The sequence below is a fragment of the Lissotriton vulgaris genome, chromosome 2_1, assembly GCF_964263255.1.
Source record: "Lissotriton vulgaris chromosome 2_1, aLisVul1.2, whole genome shotgun sequence".
NCBI classification, from domain to species: Eukaryota; Metazoa; Chordata; class Amphibia; order Caudata; family Salamandridae; genus Lissotriton; species Lissotriton vulgaris.
This window is the reverse complement of record NC_141687.1, coordinates 81,442,696-81,463,635: the sequence shown is the minus strand read 5'-3', so window position 1 is coordinate 81,463,635 and position 20,940 is coordinate 81,442,696. Positions and strand designations below refer to the sequence as shown.

General features: G+C 45.8%; 1 protein-coding gene across 1 annotated transcript in view; it reads left to right on the top strand.

The window, feature by feature from the left end:
• Nucleotides 1–20,940, top strand: part of SMARCAL1 (SNF2 related chromatin remodeling annealing helicase 1) — a 388,047-nt gene that overhangs the window by 342,893 nt on the left and 24,214 nt on the right. Inside the window, exons 14-15 of the mRNA XM_086954490.1 lie at nt 71–253; nt 11,384–11,484. Of these exons, the coding sequence (XP_086810616.1) occupies nt 71–253; nt 11,384–11,484 (284 nt within the window). The remainder of the gene's footprint in view (nt 1–70; nt 254–11,383; nt 11,485–20,940) is intronic.

Genomic DNA, 20,940 nt, shown 5'->3' with positions numbered 1-20,940 from the left:
ATTATTTTTATGTTTAATATTATCATAATGGTTACAGAACCAATGAACCTGCTGTTTTTCTCTTCTACAGAATGTGGGGCACATTCGCATCGATGGCCACACCTCCTCTGCTGACCGTCAAGCCCTGTGCCAAAAATTCCAATTCTCTGAGAATTGCTGCGTAGCTGTGTTGTCCATCACAGCGGCCAACATGGGCCTGACCCTCTCTGCTGCGGACTTGGTGGTCTTTGCCGAGCTGTTTTGGAATCCAGGTGTAAGCCAATATTACATTTTTTAATTGTACCTGCATGTACTGATCAAATAGTTGTGGTATGGCCTGATGGAAGGATAGCGATACAGCGTAATCAAAGGATAATGGCATGTCGTGATTAAAGGATAGTAGCATATAGTAATTAAAAATAGCAGCAAGTAGTGGTCAAAGGATAGCAGCGAGTAGGAATCAAAGGATGGTGGCATGTAGTGAATAAACAATAGTGACATGTCACAACGAGATGTTATTAGCATATAGTGAATATTCAGTGAACAACTGCAATGATGGTGACATGTAGTGATCAAAAATATTGGCAGATATCCATCGAAATAGTGCCCTATAGGGACTAAAGGATAGTGGCTTATAGTGATCAGAGTCTAGTAGCATATAGTGGAAATGCAGCTGTAGAATTGCAGTGATGGTGGCATGTGGTAATCAACAAATAGTGTCGCCCTTCTCAGGCCTACAGACCAGTAGCAGTTTCCAGACCTGTGTAGTCTGCACTGTCATTCTCTACCTGAATCTTGGCTGTGAAACCTAATTAAGCTCCCATTCTAAATTCCATGATCCCAATACTCAGAGTAGTGTGGTATTCTTGCATGGGTACGATTTTTCCCCATGCACCTTCGCCAGGTAATATACTTGGTAAAATGTGAGAGGGGGATAAGAGGTCACAACGAGGGAAATTGTGTGGCGAGCATAATGTATACTCCGATTTTGCTTTGTTGTCCCTCATTCCAATCTCACAAACTATGAATTGGGGGTGGGGAGGTACTCTAACGCTAGAGAATAAAAAATGTGTGGTATCATTTTTTTGGGCTGAGAGGTATTTCCGTAAAGTAATGCACTACACAGTCCGAATGGGGGCATTAACATGCATATCTGTTCCTTTATCTTTGCTTTCACAAAACACTTTTTCATATGACTTTTTAGATCTCGTCCGTTTGCAAAAGACCTCTTAGGACCAATGTTCCCTCTAATTTGTTTCCTCTGTGTGCGGCAGTGTGGGGTCTCTGTGCGCTGCAGCCATGGTTATGTGCGCCAGGAACCAGACCGTGCGTGTGGGTGCAGCGCCAAATATCACTCCAAACTCATGCTTAAACAAGTAAAAAGACTGCATTTTCACACATAAATCGGCACGTTAAGTGTCTTATGGCAGGTTTGCAATTTAGACACACACAATTACATGAATTGGTTATACAGGCAAGTACACTTCGGGTTTAGAAAAGCACAAGGCTCCAATGATAGTACCATTATAAGATTTTACTGCTGTAGATGTAATATTACTTGTTGTATTGTATATCTGGATGCACAGACGGAAAGAAGCAACAAAATACCAGCCAGGTGGCACACTAGGCTAAGCAGAGAGATTTCTATCTTGCGTGATATCTAAAAGAAATGTAGCAAGTCCAAAAGAACGACGTGTGCTTTACATGCTGTTCAATTGGACTTTGGTCAGCCAACTTCAACTAGGCACAAGCCAGGCCGTCTTTAACACTGGTGGAGCCCTGTGTGACAATGTTTGTTGGCGCCCCCCAATGGCCACCTCTACCATGGATTCCCTCACTAGCACCCTTTAATAGCGGCCCTCAAGTCTCCAGAACCACTGGCTCTCTGATTAATTTACATAATACACACATTGCACAGACACAATTATAGGTGTGTAAATCAGTGTATTGGAAGTGTTACATCAGACAAGACTACAAGGTGCAGTGTAGGAGTCATCGATACTAGTAGGCAATATAGTTTAACAATGCTTATTCTGGAAAAGTACGAATTCAGAATTCAAAATGTGCCCCCATGTGTTAGAGGTTCTCTTAAAAACAAGAATTGTTTTTTTACCCAAATAAACCCTTTTGGAAAGATTAGGATAATAAAAGACTGGGCAATAAAACATAATGCTCTAACACAGAGGTCTTCAAACTTTTTGCTGCCGAGACCCCCTTGTAAAACCTTTTTAGGCGTAAGGACCCCCTTCCGACAAAAGTTTCTAGAAACTGGTACTCCTCATCATCAACTTTTGATAACCATAAATGCACCTGTTAGACCTCATCACATCCATCCATCATTCATCCACCCACACTTTCACACATCCATCCATCCTTTCATCCTTACATCCATCCTTACATCCATCCATGCATCCTTCAACTATCCACCCTTTTATCCTTCCATCCATCCTTTACCCATCCACCTTTCCATCCATCCACCCAACATTCATCCACCCACCTTTTCACACATCCATCCATCATTCATCCATGCAACCTTTTATCCATCCATACATCCATCCACCCTTTCATCCATCCATCCATCCATCCTTCATCCGTCCACCCTTTCATCCTTCCATCCATCCACCCTTTTATCCATTCATCCACCCTTTCATCCTTACATCATACATCTATCCTTCATCCATCCACCCTTTCATCCTTCCATCCATACATCCATCCTTCCTTCATCCATCCACCCTTTCATCCATCCATACATCTATCCTTTACCCATCCACCCTTCCATCCATCCACCCATCATTCATCCACCCACCTTTTCACACATCCATCCATCATTCATCCATGCAACCTTTTATCCATCCATACATCCATCCACCCTTTTATCCTCCCATCCATACATCCATCCTTCCTCCATCACACTTTCATCCATACATCCATCCACCCACCCACCCTTTCCTCCATCCATCCACCCATCATTCATCCACCCACCTTTTCTGTGACTCTCTCATGGGATGTAGGGGGGGGTCAGTATCTCTGTGTCTTCTTCCTTCTTTCCCGCTCATGGGAAGGCATCTCTGTGCCTCCCTGCTGGGGGCGGGAGGGGGGGACGTGTCACGGGACCCACAGCTCCAGGCGCACAACATCCATTATACTCAAAGGGCTACACTACAGCCTGCTCCCCCAGACCCCACCCCCCACCCACTTTCCCCCCTCCCCCAGCTCGTGTATGTGAGCCCGGCTGAAACCGTTTCAGGGACCCACACACAGCCACACCCGAGTACTTGACAGGTCTTTAAAAGACCTTCTACTTGTTAATGAGCCTTTGATGTTTTTCACACCTCGGTGTGAATTAGGCCTCCTCCATGAGCACCCTCGATCAGGCCAACGCCAGGAATTGCATGCCCCTGACAGAATCTGCGACCCCCCTTCCAAGGACTCCACGACCCCCCTCGGGGTTGCGCCCCACAGATTGAAGACCTCTGCTCTAACATAATACTTGCAGTTAACACGCAGCTGTTTGATGACAGTTAATCAGGGGTGTGGAATTTTCCAAATAATCTAGTTGTCCAAACCACAAGTAACAAAATGAGCTCTCTTACAGAGGTAGTAACCCACCGACCTATTTACATTTATTCACTTTGTTTTCTGCATGGCACATGTTCTTAGCAGGAGACATTTTAACCCACTGTGCGACCTTTGGATGTGTCAAAACTTCCACTAGACAAACCTCTATCTCTTTTCAGCAAGACTAATAATCACCAGAGTTATCTAGACATTTTAATTGATGCCTGAAAATAGCTGGAGGCCAGGAACATGCACGGCATCCAACTCTTCACACAAGGACAACACCCTCATTATATGTATAGTCAGCTGCATGCAGCAAAGCCTCGCAGCGGCCTTCGTCCATCTCCATGCACAGCTCACAATCTGGCAACCAACTACTGCTGTGTATAACTTTTAGGAGGCTTGGCTGCAGCAAGCCCAAAAGCACAATGTGTGCTTTACACATAGCTGCCAAGGTTTCAGATTGCTTGTGTGTGACATTTTCATAATTACAGTGTAATTATGAGTGACCTATAAATAAAAGAAATTACAGCTATCTGAGGGGTGTAATGTCTCATCTTTATGTTTCCGTCATCTTCATTGCTTGATTTTGCTTGAAAGTGTCACTCATTTGTTGAAATATCACTCAAGATTACATAGAAATTATAAAAATGTCCCCCATAGCAATCTTAAACCTTGGCAGCTATGGCCTCTGTCCCGCTCGAACTGTCAGCTGAGCAGAGCGCACATGCATCTGCCCGAGCCAGCCACAACAGAGACCTGTACCACTAGCGAGGAGGGGCTGGTGACATGATTGAAAATGGCGGCAAAATAGATGTGGGAGACACCGCCTAATCCAGTCTTTTCTTTTGCTGAATTTATTTATTTATAAAGTTTTATATAGCGCGAACTTGATCCCGAAGGATATCAGAGCGCTTTACAGTTTGAGGCCATAGCCATAAGGAATAAAACCGATATTTTCACACCACTGCAGGTGAAATAAAAACCTTCTATTATACAGATATTATCATGACTCTCTCACAACCACCGCTCTCCGCAAATTCAAAAGGGAGACTGCAGCGCATCCCTATAGCTTCGGCCATTTAACGTCTTCGAAAGACAATGCCATTGTACAACTCCCTGGTAGATATGGAATAAATCTACAGCTATCAGAGAGTGAGACAGTGAGTCACTTGGTAACATATAGGGTATTATTTGGTCTAAAACGGTAATATCATCCATTTTATATTTTTAACTGTGTTCAAGGAGGCCCCGAACATATGGGTTAAGCACTGTGAATAACAAATGAGGCAGTGACCACTCGTTACATTGTCATATTTAAAGAGCTTCGAGTATCAGAATAAACTTAATGCGGAGCAAAATTTGTCAATGTACCTCCATTGATGTCCTAGCAAACTAGATCAGAAGGGAACGACCAGAAAATATACAGTGTTTAAAGAGTTAGTGGCCTATGTGAAATGTTTTAAACACACCCTGTATGGCCCTCATTATGATAACAGGTTAACTTTCTATCTTCAGATAGTGAAGTACTCATAGATATGACAGCACATGTTGTGTGTGTACCTCCACGGATGTTTAAAGAGAGCAAGCGATAAAGACACGCGACCTCTAATGGGACAGTTGGGATGAGGGATGGGTGCATCCTAAGCCAGTACTTATACTTAATTAAGGAGGCATCCAGCCAGTACACGGTTTGGCCTGTTGTCACTTCCAAGTCACTATTTGTACAACTAATGATGGCTCTTAAGCTGCATGAATAAAGCAGCAGTGTAGTAAAAGTGTTATAAACGTCGAAGAGTCATAAGACATGCATGTAAAACATGGTTTACCTTTTGATGGACAGAATTGATCTATTTCAAACAGACTTACCTGTTTTGTTTGTGAAGGTGTGAAATGAAATCAATTACATTTTAAAGAGGAGTGGCAAAGCGCTGAATATGGTGATTAAGATCTAATCATAGCTGATGTATGTTCAAATTTGTTTTATAATGGGCTGTGGCTGCGGGCTGTTTGTGGCCCTTTGTGAAAACATTTGTTAATTGCAGCGCCGTCATGCGCTGCAATTAACAAACATTTTCACAATGGCTCACAATCAGCCCCCGACCGCGCTCTCTTAAGAGAAGACATTTAGCAAGTCCGTGCTTTTGGAATTGCTAAATGTCTTCTCTTAAGGGAGCGCGGTCGGGGGCTGATTGTGAGCCATTGTGAAAATGTTTGTTAATTGCAGCGCATGACGGCGCTGCAATTAACAAATGTTTTCACAAAGGGCCACAAACAGCCCGCAGCCACAGCCCATTAGTGCGGAGCTTCTTCAATCTTTCCCCCAAACACGGAATTGCCGTTTTCGCGCCGCTCGCGTTTTAAACGCGGCGGCGCGAAAGCACTGACAGGATGTGTGCGCGATTTCCTCGGGACTCTGCGCGCTCGGGGTCAGCAAGGTGCGCGCGCGCGCTCGCGCGCACGTTACAGGGAACACTGCTTAGGACCATTCCACAAACTCCTGATGGGAGCAACGCCCTCCCCTTGCTTACCTGTGGTTGATTTTATTGTCACACTCATTGGCTTGCTTCTTAATCAGTGGCTTGCCTTCCTCTTTTTGTGATTGTCCCTCTCCTGGAGCTTGAAGTGTTTACCATCCATTTGAATTGCTGACTTGTATTGTTAAATTGCTCAAATTTAGGGAGCAGCTTTTTTCTTGCTCGATATAGTGTGCTGCTTCCCCGTCAAATACCCGACCCTGCACGCTCCGTGTAGCTCCCTCCTGCCTCCACTACCTCTCTCCCTAATACACTGCTTCTTTAATTGGATACTCCATTCCACATGCAACATTTTGCTCCATCTCCATGTTTTTTTTATTTATTCTATTCTTATTAACCTCTCCCCAGCCCCAAGCCAATGAGTGGCTGGGCCAACCGCCTGTGACAAACAGATGAAAATTGTGACCAAATGACGTGAAACTGGTCTTCGTGTGTTTCCTGTCACACAATACATTAAGACACTATTAATAGCATTTGAGTGCAATATCAAACCTTTCCTCTCCCCTAGAGAAAGCACATGCGTTAATACCAGTACAACTTTCTTGAGTGAAACGTCAGAATGATAAATGAAGTAAAATTTTAAAAGTTAAATAAATATCCTGACTAATATTATGTAGTTGCCAGGTACACCGTTACTAACTCCTCCCCATGACTCCGGTTGAATTGTCTCTGTTGTGCCTGTAGCGCACTCATTGTGCCAGATAGGAGCCCTCTTCCAGTGGGCTTTGGCTTCCCACCTGCAACATGACCAACATATAGACAACTGCCGAATACAAGTCCTTTCACTGCGTGGTGGTATGTTGAAGGGGTCCTGAGGTCCATTCCTCAGACATTATGAGCATAACTATTGTTGAAAACCGTGTAAAAAACCCTGGGGCAGACTTTCCTAAGTTCCCTAAAAAGCACTGCCAGGAAGACTAAGGGCCAGATGTATGAAGTTATGTAGCATTTTTTCAAGGCCCGAATCACTATTTCGGCCTGCTAAGAAATGCTACACAGCCTTTTGGCACGTACAAAGGCCATTTGGGAATCTGAAAATGCGATTTCTACTCTGTAGAAATCGCATCTTGTGAGACCAAGAATAGGAAATCGCAGTGGACTAGTCATGTACCCTATGGGAAGCCTTTAAAACCGTGATACGCAGATATATTAAGGTATTGCCGGGGGGCCGCAGGGAAGACACGAAGATCCTGAACGGACACTCTAGAGGTAGGAATAGTCAAGTGGAAGCACAGGCACTAGCAGGGGAGGAAGCTGACCCTCCGATTTTGCTTCGTATTGTTCTCAAACAGCATTAAATGAGTGACCTAGCAGCTGTTGCAGCAATGTCCTTAGCATTAGCATCGCAAAGGTAACGGTAATAGCATGGTTTGAAAAGAGGGATAGGGAGAGAAGCTGCATGGTAGACATACGAGACTCCAAAGGGAAAACACGGTTAACAGGGGAAGAAATAGTGAAGGCCTTTGCAGAGTACTATGAGGGATTATACACATCTAAGCCCACCAGGACGGAAGGTGATTGTCGAGAGTTACGCATAGACGTACGGCTCCCTATATTGACCGACTAAGATAAAGACGGCTTGGAAAAAGACACTACAGTTGAAGATATTACCGGAGCTATAAGGGATTTACAGGCCGGGAAGACCCTTGGTCCAAACTGCCTGCAAGCAGAATTATACAAAGAAACAGCGAGTGTGGTGGCACCACACCTGCTGAAAATGTTTGAAGAGGCGACGAGAAGGGGATATTTACCAAAAAAACAACAAACTAATATTGCAGTGATCACCAAGGAAGACAAACCTCCGGATGACTGTAGTTACTACAGGTCCTACAGGCAAATTTCCATATTTGGCTAAAGTCTTTGCAAATCGCCTCATGGGAGTAATCACATCTCTGGTGCACCGACAAGTCGGGATTCATGCCACATCGGAGTACCAGATTGAACCTTAGGCGCCTCAATGGGGTTATGCACTTGTCCAAGTCCCATATAGAAGATGATGCCGTGCTACCTTCACTGGATTCTCAATGGCATTTCACAGTATCGAATGGCAATATTTAATTGCGGTCCCGGAGAGATTTGGAATCGGTCGCCGATACCAGTCATGGGTCAAGCTACTCTACACAAACCCATTGGCTAGAGTGCGAGTGAATGGCCCGATCTCCCGCTCCTTTGCCCGACGTAGAGGCACAAGGCAAGGATGTCCACTGTCCCTTATGCTATTTGCTCTGGCCCTGGAGACGCTGGCGGCCTGGGTACGAGGAGATCCTTTGGTGGCTGGGATTGTGGGTGGAGGAAACTGGGGGGAACCTATATCCCTATATGCAGACAACATCCTACTTTACGTCGCTAGGTCGTGCTTCACAGTCGACAGACTTCTGCAGATATTCCATCTGTTTGGTAGTTATTCAGACTACCAAATTAATTGGGACAAGCCTCTCCTCTTCGGACTCTCGGAAGGGGCTCCACCACCGCCAAAGAGAGATATCAAACTCCAAACTAAAGATAAATTCAAATATCTAGGCATTCCTATCACGCGATCAGAATCTGAATTTTTGGAGGAAAATGTGATGACCCAATTGGAACGCCGAAAAGAGATGTGGCCGATGAGTTGAGGAGGCTCCTCTGCAATGGGGGAGGCTCAAGGCTACCGTTAACTGAGCTCAAAAGAAGTGTTTACGAAGGTGGCTTTGCAGTCCCGGACATTAAAAAAATACTATTGGGAACCTATTGAGGTTAACAGACTGAACTCCACTGTGGGACAGTGACTTACCTCAAGGAGTAGGTGATCTACAGGGATTTAGCAAATGGAGACGACTAGACATAACTCACTTATGGGATGTATGGAGAGGTTTGGCAATAATTTAATTTGAGGACCTGCAGAATGAATACCAGCTGGCAGACACAGAAGGATACAGATACATGCAATTAGGACATGCGCTCCGGACGTACATCCGAGAAGGGAGCAACTCCCAGACCATGCTCCCTTAGAAGATAGGCTATTAATGGACCCAATCTGTGAAAGAGCCACATCTTTAGTTAATAGTAAAATAATTAATAATTTGCCTGATCCACTGAAGGCCTTCGGGAGGCCTGGGAAAAGGACATCGGGCTGTTAGAAGGGACGATTGGTCGGAAGCAATGCAAAGTTCAAAAGAAGTAGTGCTCAGAGCCAGATTTCGATAGCTTAGGATCTTACACAACGAGCGTACTGATGTACAAGCTAGTATGTTGCCCTAGAACCTGTGTAGAAGGCGCTGCAAAGAAAAGGGTACTTTCTTTCATTTCATCTGGGGATGCCTGGTGATACAGCAATACTGGGAAAGGGTGACACGAATAATGTCTGAGGTATTAGGGAAAGAAATACCCTTGGAGGCCAAATGGCACATCTTGTGTTTAATGGGTGAACAGAAATGACAAAAGTATCAGAAGATCAGAACAGTGACTCAAACTCGATGGTAACCTTGTGCAATTTTAAAAACGTACTCTAAAGTGCTTTTTTAAAGTGCGATAAAGCGCACACATGTTCCGCGATAAAGCACACACATGCCCCTGAAACATGTGTGCGCTTTACATGTGCCCCACTTTTTTCAGAGTGGAGGAGGGAGGGCCTTAGGCTAAAAGTCACTCTTTCATAAGCATTCCAAATTTGTGGGTTCCTATTAGGAAATCGCAAATTAGGAAATGCAAAACCATTCATACCTATGAGCCTTTAGGCCCATGGAATCGAATGGTTTGGTATGACCTAAATAGAGATTTCCTAATAGCGATTCCTACTCTGTATTAATCGCTATTAGGGAATCTCTATTTTTAAACATACCATTTTGTGTTTCCCAAATAGCGATTTCTAAGGAGTTGCTATTTAGGAAATGCAAAATAAGTATTTTGTGCATCTGGCCCTAAGGACCTTCGGGTTGGGTGGATAGTGTACTTAGTCAAAACAAGGAAGATGTCCAGCCAACGTTCGATACAGAGCTTTGACTGTAACTTGCTTGCAGTACAGCGGATGAAGCATGTACAACATTTTGAAGGTAGCAAGCATGCCAGACATTTGACCAATACGTACCTGTTTACCGGAATCAGTAGAGATTCAGTGGCTTAAATCTAGTTTAAAATGAAAAGTAATCTTGGATTATTGAACTTCTATAGTTGACTGCTGTTAGAAAGATTTTCCAAATTAGATGGAACAATTTGATAAGCTGCATAGCTCGTCATGGTAGGTATATACCCATGCACAGCATTTGAATTCACATACTAACTGTTAATCTGAGCGTTCCACTTCAGGCAGTTTCTCAGAATGTCACTTAAGAAAACAATTCTTCCTCCTATGCTGTATCTTTAACTTATCAGGGAAGTGAGAACTGAGCCCCTGATCAAAGAATCAGGCTGAAGGTTGTTAGAACCAATGATGACAAACTACTGGGGCATAAAAACCCAGGCATTATGTTAGGGGTACCAAAATTCCTTATAGGGGCTACTTAGGCATGCTGGAAAAATACAAATAATGAAGATTAGTGCTTCAAGAATCCCTTATTTCAGCCACAGCATTGCAAGGATTGGGTTTTGATTTTGTGCACAAGTGTTGATCTAGAAGTATCCCATTGGAATTATAAAGGTGTGTTACATGCTGTAATGCTGATTGTATCAACGTAATCCAACTATCTTCTTGTTTTTAGATTTATGATTCTTTCATGAAAGGTCACTGGGTTGGAATTGCAAATAGAATTGAAATTCAGGATCTAAGCGGTATTAAGAATCAAGGTGATGCTTGTATCAGCCTCTGTAATATAGTATGATCCATAGAGCTTTTAAGGGGACTGACATCCTGTGGAAGGGCTGCCTTCAAAACTGAACTCCCCTTATATAAATTGTAAAACTCCCATTCCCTTTGCTGTGCATCATCATCCACCCCTACACCTGTAGGACTTTTTTTTAAGATGTTGCTGCTATTGGTCGAGGTTTGGCTTGAAATTATCTGTACTATGAGTTTCTACATTTCTTGTGCTCTCCCTTGCCTTTCTGCGTCATTTTTCTTTTAAAAGAAGGCAGAAGTACCACATATTAGTGGTATCTACATTGCATCATGGCAGCTGGCAAGCAGTGTATTTGCCATGCTTGCCAACTGCTAAGAATTTACAGATCCCTTCCCATGGAACTGAAAACTTGAATAAATGGATCTAGGGACATGCTGGGCTGAATCATAAAGATCTATTTTTATATGGATTTTCTTTAAGAAGTAGGAACCTGCCTCTGCAGCATGGTAGGGAGGCATTTTACAAAAGTGTTTACACTCATTTTTTAAATGTTTTTAGGTCCTGGTTCAAGCAGAAGACCGTGTGCATCGAATCGGGCAGACAAGTTCTGTGAACATACACTACATTGTGGCAAAGGGCACTGCTGACGACTTTCTATGGTATGGCACACATATATTTTTTTCCTTTAGTATTTACTCTGATAAAGTACTGCAAGCCAGATCAGTGAGCATATATCCACTTTTTATCCCTTTGTCTATGGTGGGTCAGGAGAAAAATGTACTGCTTCATGCATAAACTCTGGAGCACTTTCAATGGATAAATTGTCCATTGAAATGTAACGCAGGGTGTTAGTGTTCATCTGCTTTTATGATGAGCATTACCCTGCAATAGCCTGGGGTTCTGTTTTTCTTGGAACTACATTGTTGAAACCCTAATGAGGAGTTTCAAGCCTGCATTAAGCATCAGATGTGCAAGATAGGGGTGAAAGTGTATAAAATGATGTAAAAATGTAGGCTTATAAGCGTGCATAGAATCGTGAGAAAAAGTTCTGTATCTTTAGGATTCCAGAAACTTCCTATGCCCATGATGTACTCTGGTGGCAGTTGCATCAGTCAGTTCTTTTTATGAACCCGGAGCACAAGTGAGGTTTCAAACCTGGTTTGTGACTAAAGATTTATAGCAAAACTTTGCTTTTTCACTTTATACAGCATATTTAATATCATATCAAGTGAGGTGATTTTGCTTCTCTTTTTTTGACACATTTTGTCCTCAGAAATGCCATCCCTTTTTTTTTTATTTTTTTTTTTTAGAAGTTTCCCTCCTGTGGGGGGAAGAAGGCTGGCTCTTCCCCCTCCCCACCTCCCATCAATGTTTTGCATTCAGTTAAAGACTGCACCATCTGTTAAAATGCCCAATAGGACTTTGACAGACGGAGAAGTCCATAAGGTTCAGTGGAATCAAGGAATGATGTAGGACATGATAGTTAAGAAAGAATAAAAAAAAGGCTGGAGAAGACAGCCTCTCATGCTTTCTCTGAAAGGCAGTCTGCTCCCTAAAAGGACTCACCCCAGGGCAGGACCAGAGAAAGTAGACCTTCAGGAAAAGAAATACACAGACTATATCAATCGCTGTCATGCAAGATCAACGTCTACCGTGATAACAGCGTCAGCTATCACCTATTCTCCATCGAAGGAAGGTTCAACGCCTGGCTCTCATCAACATCATGGCGAGCACGCCAAACAATTGAAACATCCACAGCCTGAAAGTCTGTAGACATAGAAGATAATCCATTGATCAACATATTCAAAACTGCAGTCTTTATTGACATCTAAACCCGCCATACTTCTGACATCGGTAGGACTCTCAACATTGACTTTCAAGGCATAACAGCGATCATGGTCACACCTCTCGAAATTGAAGAGGAAAAAACACAGGACTCCATCAAAGTCTCTAGCACCATCAATGTAGAAAAAAATAAGACTTTCACAATCACCTACGGTGTCAATACCTATGACAGCTACTCCATCATAGTCTATTGCGTCTCTTGCCTCAGCATCGCTGCTACATTCTCCACAACTGTCATCACCTCACCAGCAGTGACACCACGTTTTTCCAACTTTGACTTTCAAAAAGATAGTTGAGTGCTTGTCTAAGCCTCCTCAAGCAATGCATCCTCCAATTACACCGGATCTGCCATCACTACCCTACAGACCATTAAAAAAAATCAATTTTGAGGACCAAGTTCAGGTTTCTTTACAGCTGTCGCCTCCCAGGATGGTATCGAGGACAACATCAATGTCTACACCTCGGAAAAGGATACCGACACATCCTCACAGGTCTCAGCATCTTCCCATCTCACTCCGGAGTAGAGGAGCAGACACAGTTCTCCTACTAGATCCAAATCTCCAATTTTGGACTCATATGAAATTCATTCCGCTCACACACTGACATCCCCACCCATATTGCCTCCCATGTCTATACTCCTTCTATTTGCTCTGTGCTGAGACAATAAAATCCTCCTGTGCTATCAGGCCTTGCCGTAGCCCTGCCGTTTGTTTCCTGAGACTTGCCACCTTTTACTCTTTATTGTTTGCAACTTTATGTGGTGTAAACTCTGCGCTGCATGTATTGGAGCGTGTTACATCAGCTCTATTTTTAGGTGCAGTGAGTTTAAGTGATTTGCCCAGAATCACATGTTGAGCCGAGGCTGGGACTCAAACTTGGTTTCTCAGGTGTAAAGTCGGCAGCTTTGGCCGTACCCCCATGTCCTCTCAGTTTACCACAGAAAAGAGGAGTCGTCCCTCCTGTGTCTCCTCTCTCCAGTGATAATCACTCCTCCCCCTAACAACTCAGGACGCCTCCTAGCTCCATCTCCTCACCCCCATTGCCCTCCCACTCCCAAGTTTCCAGTATACTCGCCACTCCCTTTGCCCCCTGCTGCAGTGCATCCCTTGGGAATAGAGGCCGTCCAATGCCAGAGAGAGCCATTTTCAAATTTAGAAATGCCATCTCTGGCATCTTACATTGTCCTGTTCTGTGGTGCAGTGCTGCTGGACATTTTTGCTAGGTCACAGGAAGTGACTGGTCAGAGTCTTCAGTACTGACCAAGTGGTAGTTCTGTGACCAGCACATTTTCTGCCTGCTGCAAAAATATTGCAAATATTGGGGGTTGGGATCACAAATGTAGTTTTTTTCTGCTGCAAATATTATCATCCCAGGCCCCAAAATACTGAGGGGGTCTGCCTTGTGTACTAATACAATTTCATCAAGGCTGGGGCAGGAATGTTCCCAGTTCATGTCTAAAAACTCTCACTTTTAATGAATAATATGTAAAAACAATCCTGTGCACTAAATTGGAAAGCTTCCATGTGTTTAAGAAATGCACTTTATTGAAGTTTAAAGACACCTTATCCATTCCATTCGATAACTTTATTTCGGTCACAGCGGACCATAAAAGTGCATAATAAAAATACATGCAATACAAAGATTAATCCCTTCACTGCGGCGGCTATTCCGCCGCAGTGCTAAGGGGGCGGGGCTGCCGCGCAGCGGGCGCATGCTGGTGACGGAACCGCTCCGTCACCAGCCGTGGTTGCGCTGTGCTCATGACTGAGCGGTTCCGTCATGGCCCCGCCCGCTCAATGGAGCGCTCAGCGCAGGCTCGGAATCCGCGCCGCGCAGGCGTTCCGAGCGGGCCGTGACGGAACCGCTCCGTCATCAGCACAGCGCGACCGTGGCTGATGACGGAGTGGTTCCGTCACCAGTAGGGGAGGGGTTAAGATAATAAATATGCACTCCAGTTAAAATACAATAGTAAAGTACAAATATTAACGAATTCAGAGCAATAGCTCAATACAATAACATAAAACCTTATTAAACAATGAATTCATTATCGAACGGTTACATTATAAGTAAAAGAGAATAGTTCCTACTGGTCAATGGCTACATTAATCAATTTCCTGCGTCTATGCCACATTCCATTCAAGAAACGGGAGACGGCAACAATAATAGGGGGGGGTGCCTATCGTACTTTAGCACTCTAAACGCTTTGGCACACAGGCGAAAACCTAGATTTCTACAGATTGGTAACACCCAATGTTTTCGTGCAACCCGGTACGCTGGGCAGAAAAAGAAGACATGAATTTCGTTTTCCAGGTGGTGTTCGCAAACTGGGCAGTCCGTACTCTTGTTACTGTCCCATTTGCAGATGAACACTCTAAGTGGCGAACACTCTAAGCGGAAGAGTACCCAATCTAAATTGCATGGACCTCGTCCTGAACGGCCGCTCCCCCCACGCTCCCTGACTCCTGCTACTGCAGCGCCCAGAGCCCACAGCTGAAGCTGATCTCGAAGCGTGACTCACCTGCATTACTAACTCGAGATTGGTATCGTAGCTCCGCTACAGGAATTGCGCGCTGAGCATTTTTAACTATTCAGCTTGCAGCGATTTGGAATTGTCTACTGTTGCCTTCGTTAACGCTCTGTGACTGCAGCATTATTACACTGTTAGCGCTATCTCCTGGTGCCCTTAGAGAGCGCGCTGCTGATTCTGGCTCTGATAGAAAGAATTGCTGGTATTGTTTATTTCCTAAGTTTCATTTTGGTATTTTCTAAGTTTCGTTTTTGCCTCCACCACCATCTTGGGTGTTTTGCTTTCCCCTGACACGCCTCCCGAGACCGCCTCCCAGCTGCCCCTCCCACGCTCCGCCCCCCTCCACTCCCCATTTATGTCAGATGTCCACACGCGCAGCGTCCACGCGCTACGGCCACGCCGAAGGTGCGCCAAAGGTAAGCCCGTCTACGCCTGGACCGCGCCCAGCGCCAGACCCCCTGGCCCCCGTACCATCCACACTCCCGCATTACTTATGATTCCACCACCCTCCTAGCCCTTAACCCCGGCCGTTCCCCCAACTGCGTCCAAGCCGCTCCTGGACACACCCATGGACCCTTCTCTTGCAACTCCTGCAAGTTCGACGGCACCAAGAACAACTCCTCATCTACGAACACACAACAGATATCCGACCCCAACCACCTAAAATGCATCCTTCTCAACACCCGCTCAGTTCACAGGCACGCCATCGACCTCTGGAATCTACTAGACACCATCTCCCCGGACGTCGCATTCCTAACAGAAACATGGATGAACGCCTCCTCAGCCCCAGACATCACCATTGCCATCCCGGAAGGATATAAAATCATCCGTAAGGACCGGACCGACCAAACAGGAGGAGGCATCGCTATCGTCCATAAGAACTCCATCCGCATCTCAACCAGCTCAGACGCCAATCTCGCCTACACTGAACACCTTCACTTCCAGATCCATATCGACCCCAAGACCACACTCAGAGGCACCCTCCTTTACAGACCACCAGGACCCCGCGCGCAATTTAGTGAGGACTTCACGGACTTCATCACTCCGCATGCGCTCCTCTCCGAGGATTACATCCTTTTGGGAGACCTCAACTTTCACCTTGAAAAGAACAACGACCGCAACACCACCACCCTTTTGGACAACCTCGCCAACCTCGGACTTAAACAACTTGTCACTACCCCCACCCACATCGCAGGTCACACACTCGACCCTATCTTCACCTCCAGCAAACATGTCTCCTTCAACCACACCACTGCTCTCCTTTGGACTGACCACAGCTGCGTTCACTTTACCTACAACAAGCCCACATCCAACAACCACCATCAACCCACTCTGCAAAGAAACTGGAACAAAATCACCATCGTCCAGATCTCCTCGTCTCTTCTTCAAAACCCCCCAGCCCACTCCTCAAACCCAGACCAAGCAGCCACCAACCTCACCCAATGGTTATCCAACAGCGCCGACATCCTAGCACCACTGAAAAAACGACAAATCAAACTAGGCAGCAAGAAGGCCTCCTGGTTCAACGATGATCTTAAGAAATCCAAGAAAGTCTGCCGCTCCCTTGAGAAGGCCTGGAAAAAAGACCCAACCACCAGCACCAAGGACGCCTTCAAAAACGCCACCCGCACACACCACCAACTGATCCGGAATGCCAAGAAAGCCGCTCTCAAGGACCGACTAGATATCAACGCCCACAACAGCAAAGAACTATTCAACATCGTCAAGGAATTCACCAACCCCTCAGCCAACTCCAACGACATCACCCCATCTCAAGCCCTTTGCGACTCCCTAGCCTCATTCTTCCACAACAAAATTGCAGACATTCACAACAGCTTCGACAACCAACCCAAAGACCAACCCACCCATCCCCCTGCAGGACCCCCACCCCCCCTGAACATCCTCAATGACTGGAAGCCAATCTCCACTGAGGACACCATCCGTCTGATGAACTCCATCCACTCAGGATCCCCCACAGACCCATGCCCTCACCACATCTTCAACAAAGCAGACTCCATTATAGCACCGCACCTCCGAGACGTCATCAACTGCTCCCTCAACTCCGCAACCTTCCCGGAAAGTTGGAAGCATGCCGAACTCAGCGTCCTCCTGAAGAAACCCACAGCTGACCCCACCGAACTCAAAAACTACCGCCCTATCTCACTCCTTCCATTCCCGACCAAAGTCATCGAGAAAGCGGTCAACAACCAGCTCGCCGCATTCCTCGAAACCAACAAATCCCTCGACTCCTCACAATCCGGCTTCCGAGCCAAGCACAGCACTGAAACCGCCCTCATCGCAGCAACAGACGACATTCGAACTCTACTGGACAATGGAGACACAGTCGCCCTCATCCTCCTCGACCTCTCCGCAGCCTTCGACACGGTCTGTCATAGCACCCTTTTACAACGCCTCAGAAACGTCGGAATCCAAGGAAAAGCACTGGAATGGATCACCTCGTTCCTCACCGGAAGAACCCAGAGAGTCCGCCTTCCACCATTCAAGTCAGAGGCCACGGAAGTCATCTGCGGCGTACCACAAGGATCTTCACTCAGCCCCACCCTCTTCAACGTATACATGAGCCCCCTCGCGGTCATCGCACGCCAACACAACCTCAACATCATCTCCTACGCCGACGACACTCAACTGATCCTATCACTCACCAGAGACCCTAACACTGCCAAAACCACACACACACACATGCACAGCCGTCTGAAACTGAACTCAGAAGTCCTCATCCTAGGCACCTCCCCCTCCGCCTGGGACGACTCTTGGTGGCCAGAGGCCCTTGGAAAAGCACCGATCCCGACGGACCACGCACGGAACCTGGGCGTCATCCTGGATTCCTCACTTTCGATGAACAGACAAGTCAACGCCGTCTCTTCATCTTGCTTCAACATTCTTCGCATGCTCAAAAAAACATTTCGCTGGATCCCCACCGAAACTAGAAAAACAGTCACCCACGCTCTAGTCACGAGCCGACTGGACTACGGAAACACCCTCTACGCCGGTACCACCGCAAAACTCCAGAAAAAACTCCAACGCATCCAGAACGCTTCAGCCAGGCTCATATTAGACATCCCGCGTAAAGAACACATCTCTGGTCACCTGAAAAACCTCCACTGGCTCCCCGTCAATAAGAGGATTACTTTCCGGCTCCTTACCCACGCACACAAAGCACTCTACGAAACCGGACCTGAATGCCTCAACACACGACTGTCCTTCTACACCCCCCCTCGCCAGCTACGATCCTCCAACCAAGCCCTTGCCACTGTACCTCGAATCAACAAGACCACCATGGGAGGTAGATCCTTCTCCTACCTGGCAGCTAAAACCTGGAACTCACTTCCCACTCACCTTCGCCTTACTCAGAACCACCTAGCATTCAGAAAGCAACTTAAAACGTGGATATTTGAGAAGTAATTCCCCATCCCTCTTCAAGCGCCTTGAGACCCTCTGGGTATGTAGCGCGCTATATAAATTTACTGACTTGACTTGACATATATAGTTTTCTGGCTGATTCAGAGTATATCAGGTCTAAAAATTCTTCCCTTAGGTAGTCTGCTTTAACCTGGAGGAACTCAGTGGTCAGTCCCCCCCCCCCCCCCCCCCCCCCCCTCAGAACTCTCATGGAGGGATGCTAAATTATAATTCCTATAGTGGCAAACCAAGTCAGCTTCGATTAACTCTGGACAAGCTACATCAGGAGTATCCCAGAGCTCCGTTAGGCCGATCCTGATGCAAGTTGCCTATATGTGGGTCAACCACAGTATCTTCTTGCCTTTCAGTGTGTCCCAGGTTTCCCTAAATAACAGACAAGTTCAGGCAAGGACCATAGTCTTTTCCAATATGTTAAAGGGCGTAGTGTCATAACCTCCTCGATAGGGAGTAGCCCTAGGTCCACGCGAAGAGGTACAAGCGGAGTACTCACTGGAAGGCCCAAAATGTTCCTCATAAATGAGTGTTCTACCTTAGCTAAGTTAGGAGAATTTTGGTGACCCCAAAGTTCGGCCCCATATAATGCTGCCGATCTGACCTGCACATTATCAATTTCAATAACTGGACCCGCAGGCTTAAACTCAGACTCTCTATGCAATTTCTGGATCCCCCCCACCACTTTTGTTAGCTTAAGTGCTACCTTCGCCAGCTGTGAATCCCATTCCAGGTGTTCTCCCAAAGTGATGCCCAAATACTCGAAGGTTTTTACTCGCTCCAATGGGATTCCACCCAGAATGGGGTTCGGTCATGTCTGCCTCTGGGGATTAAAAATCATAAACTTAGTTTTATCTAGGTTTATCTCCAGTCCCCTTGATGCACAGAAGTCAGGGAAGCCATCCAAGGTTTGTTGGATGCCCGTTGATGTCCTGGACAACAACAGAGTGTCGTCCGCAAACATCAATGTGGGCACCCGACCTGTAACTAACCTCGGGCGTCTATATCCTTGGCTCCACGGAGGTGGTTAACTAATCCATTGAAGTACAGGCAGAACAAGGTGGGGGCCAAGACGCATCCCTGGCGCACCCCTTGGTTCACCGGGAAGCAAGCTGACAATTCACCTTGCTTCACACACCTAACTTGCGCATAAGTACCAATATGGAGCCTAATTAAGACATTCAAGAGGTAGCGTGGTAGACCAAGTTCATTTAGTACACTCCACAGTTTGTCCCTGGGAACCAGGTTAAATGCTGACCGCAGGTCAACGAAGATCATGTAGAGGCTGCCACCCTCTACACTCACCGTTTTCCAGTATAAAACCTGGAGTCTAAATAGATGGTCCAAAGTAGATGTGCCCACCCTACAACCAGCCTGAAAAGGGGATAGAATCTCATTTTCTTCCATCCAACTCTGTATTCTTTCTAGGATGAACCGTCCTATCAGTTTTTGAGCAACGTCTATCAGACTGATGGGCCTGTAATTAGACGATTTGAGGGGGCAGCCTGTCATGCACGCACCTTAGTGTCTCAGGAGTGTCCTGGTATCTCGATGCTAAGTACCCTGCTTCACCCCTATTACCCTCGGGAGTCAGGATATAACGCCAAAACCCAAGAGGTAACCAGGGGGAAAACAGGGGAACAAAACAAGGGTAGAGGGGGAAAATACAGCGCTCCACAGTCTTCACCTAAGACAGTCAGGACAATCTTCTCCAGTCTGGTACTGCAGTAAGAGAAAACAGAAAGCAGTGAATATAAACCCCTCCCCACACTAGTCCCAAAAAGGACTGGTCTGTGAACTAATGATATACCTTCAGAATGTGGAGTATATGCAGGTATCTGGAAAATATAGGGGCTGGAAGGGTAGGAAACGTAGATGCTGGAGGGCGTAGTAAAGACAGGTATGCCTAATGTCTGTAAGTAAGAAGACACCATAAGTACTAACAACACTTCAAGGGGAACTGACTTAAAGCCTATCAATGTAGGACTCACCTATAACTGTTAGGCATGTAACTTCAAACAAAAACGTAGTATCACCAGTAACCAACTAATACCTTGTTCAAATTCACAAGGTTGGAATAAGCAAAACATGCAATACGAGCTCTATGGAAACTCCACAGGAAACAATAAAGCATAAAGCGGAATGCACCCTTAGCAGGCGATAATAAACTCGCTTGCTAAATAAAGAATACGAGTAAATGACAACACACTAGGAAAATACACAAGAAACATTTAGCTTCAAGTACTCACAAAGCGGCCACTATAGGAAACGCGGAATACGTCAGAAACACGGGCTCCCTCCACTAGCTCCT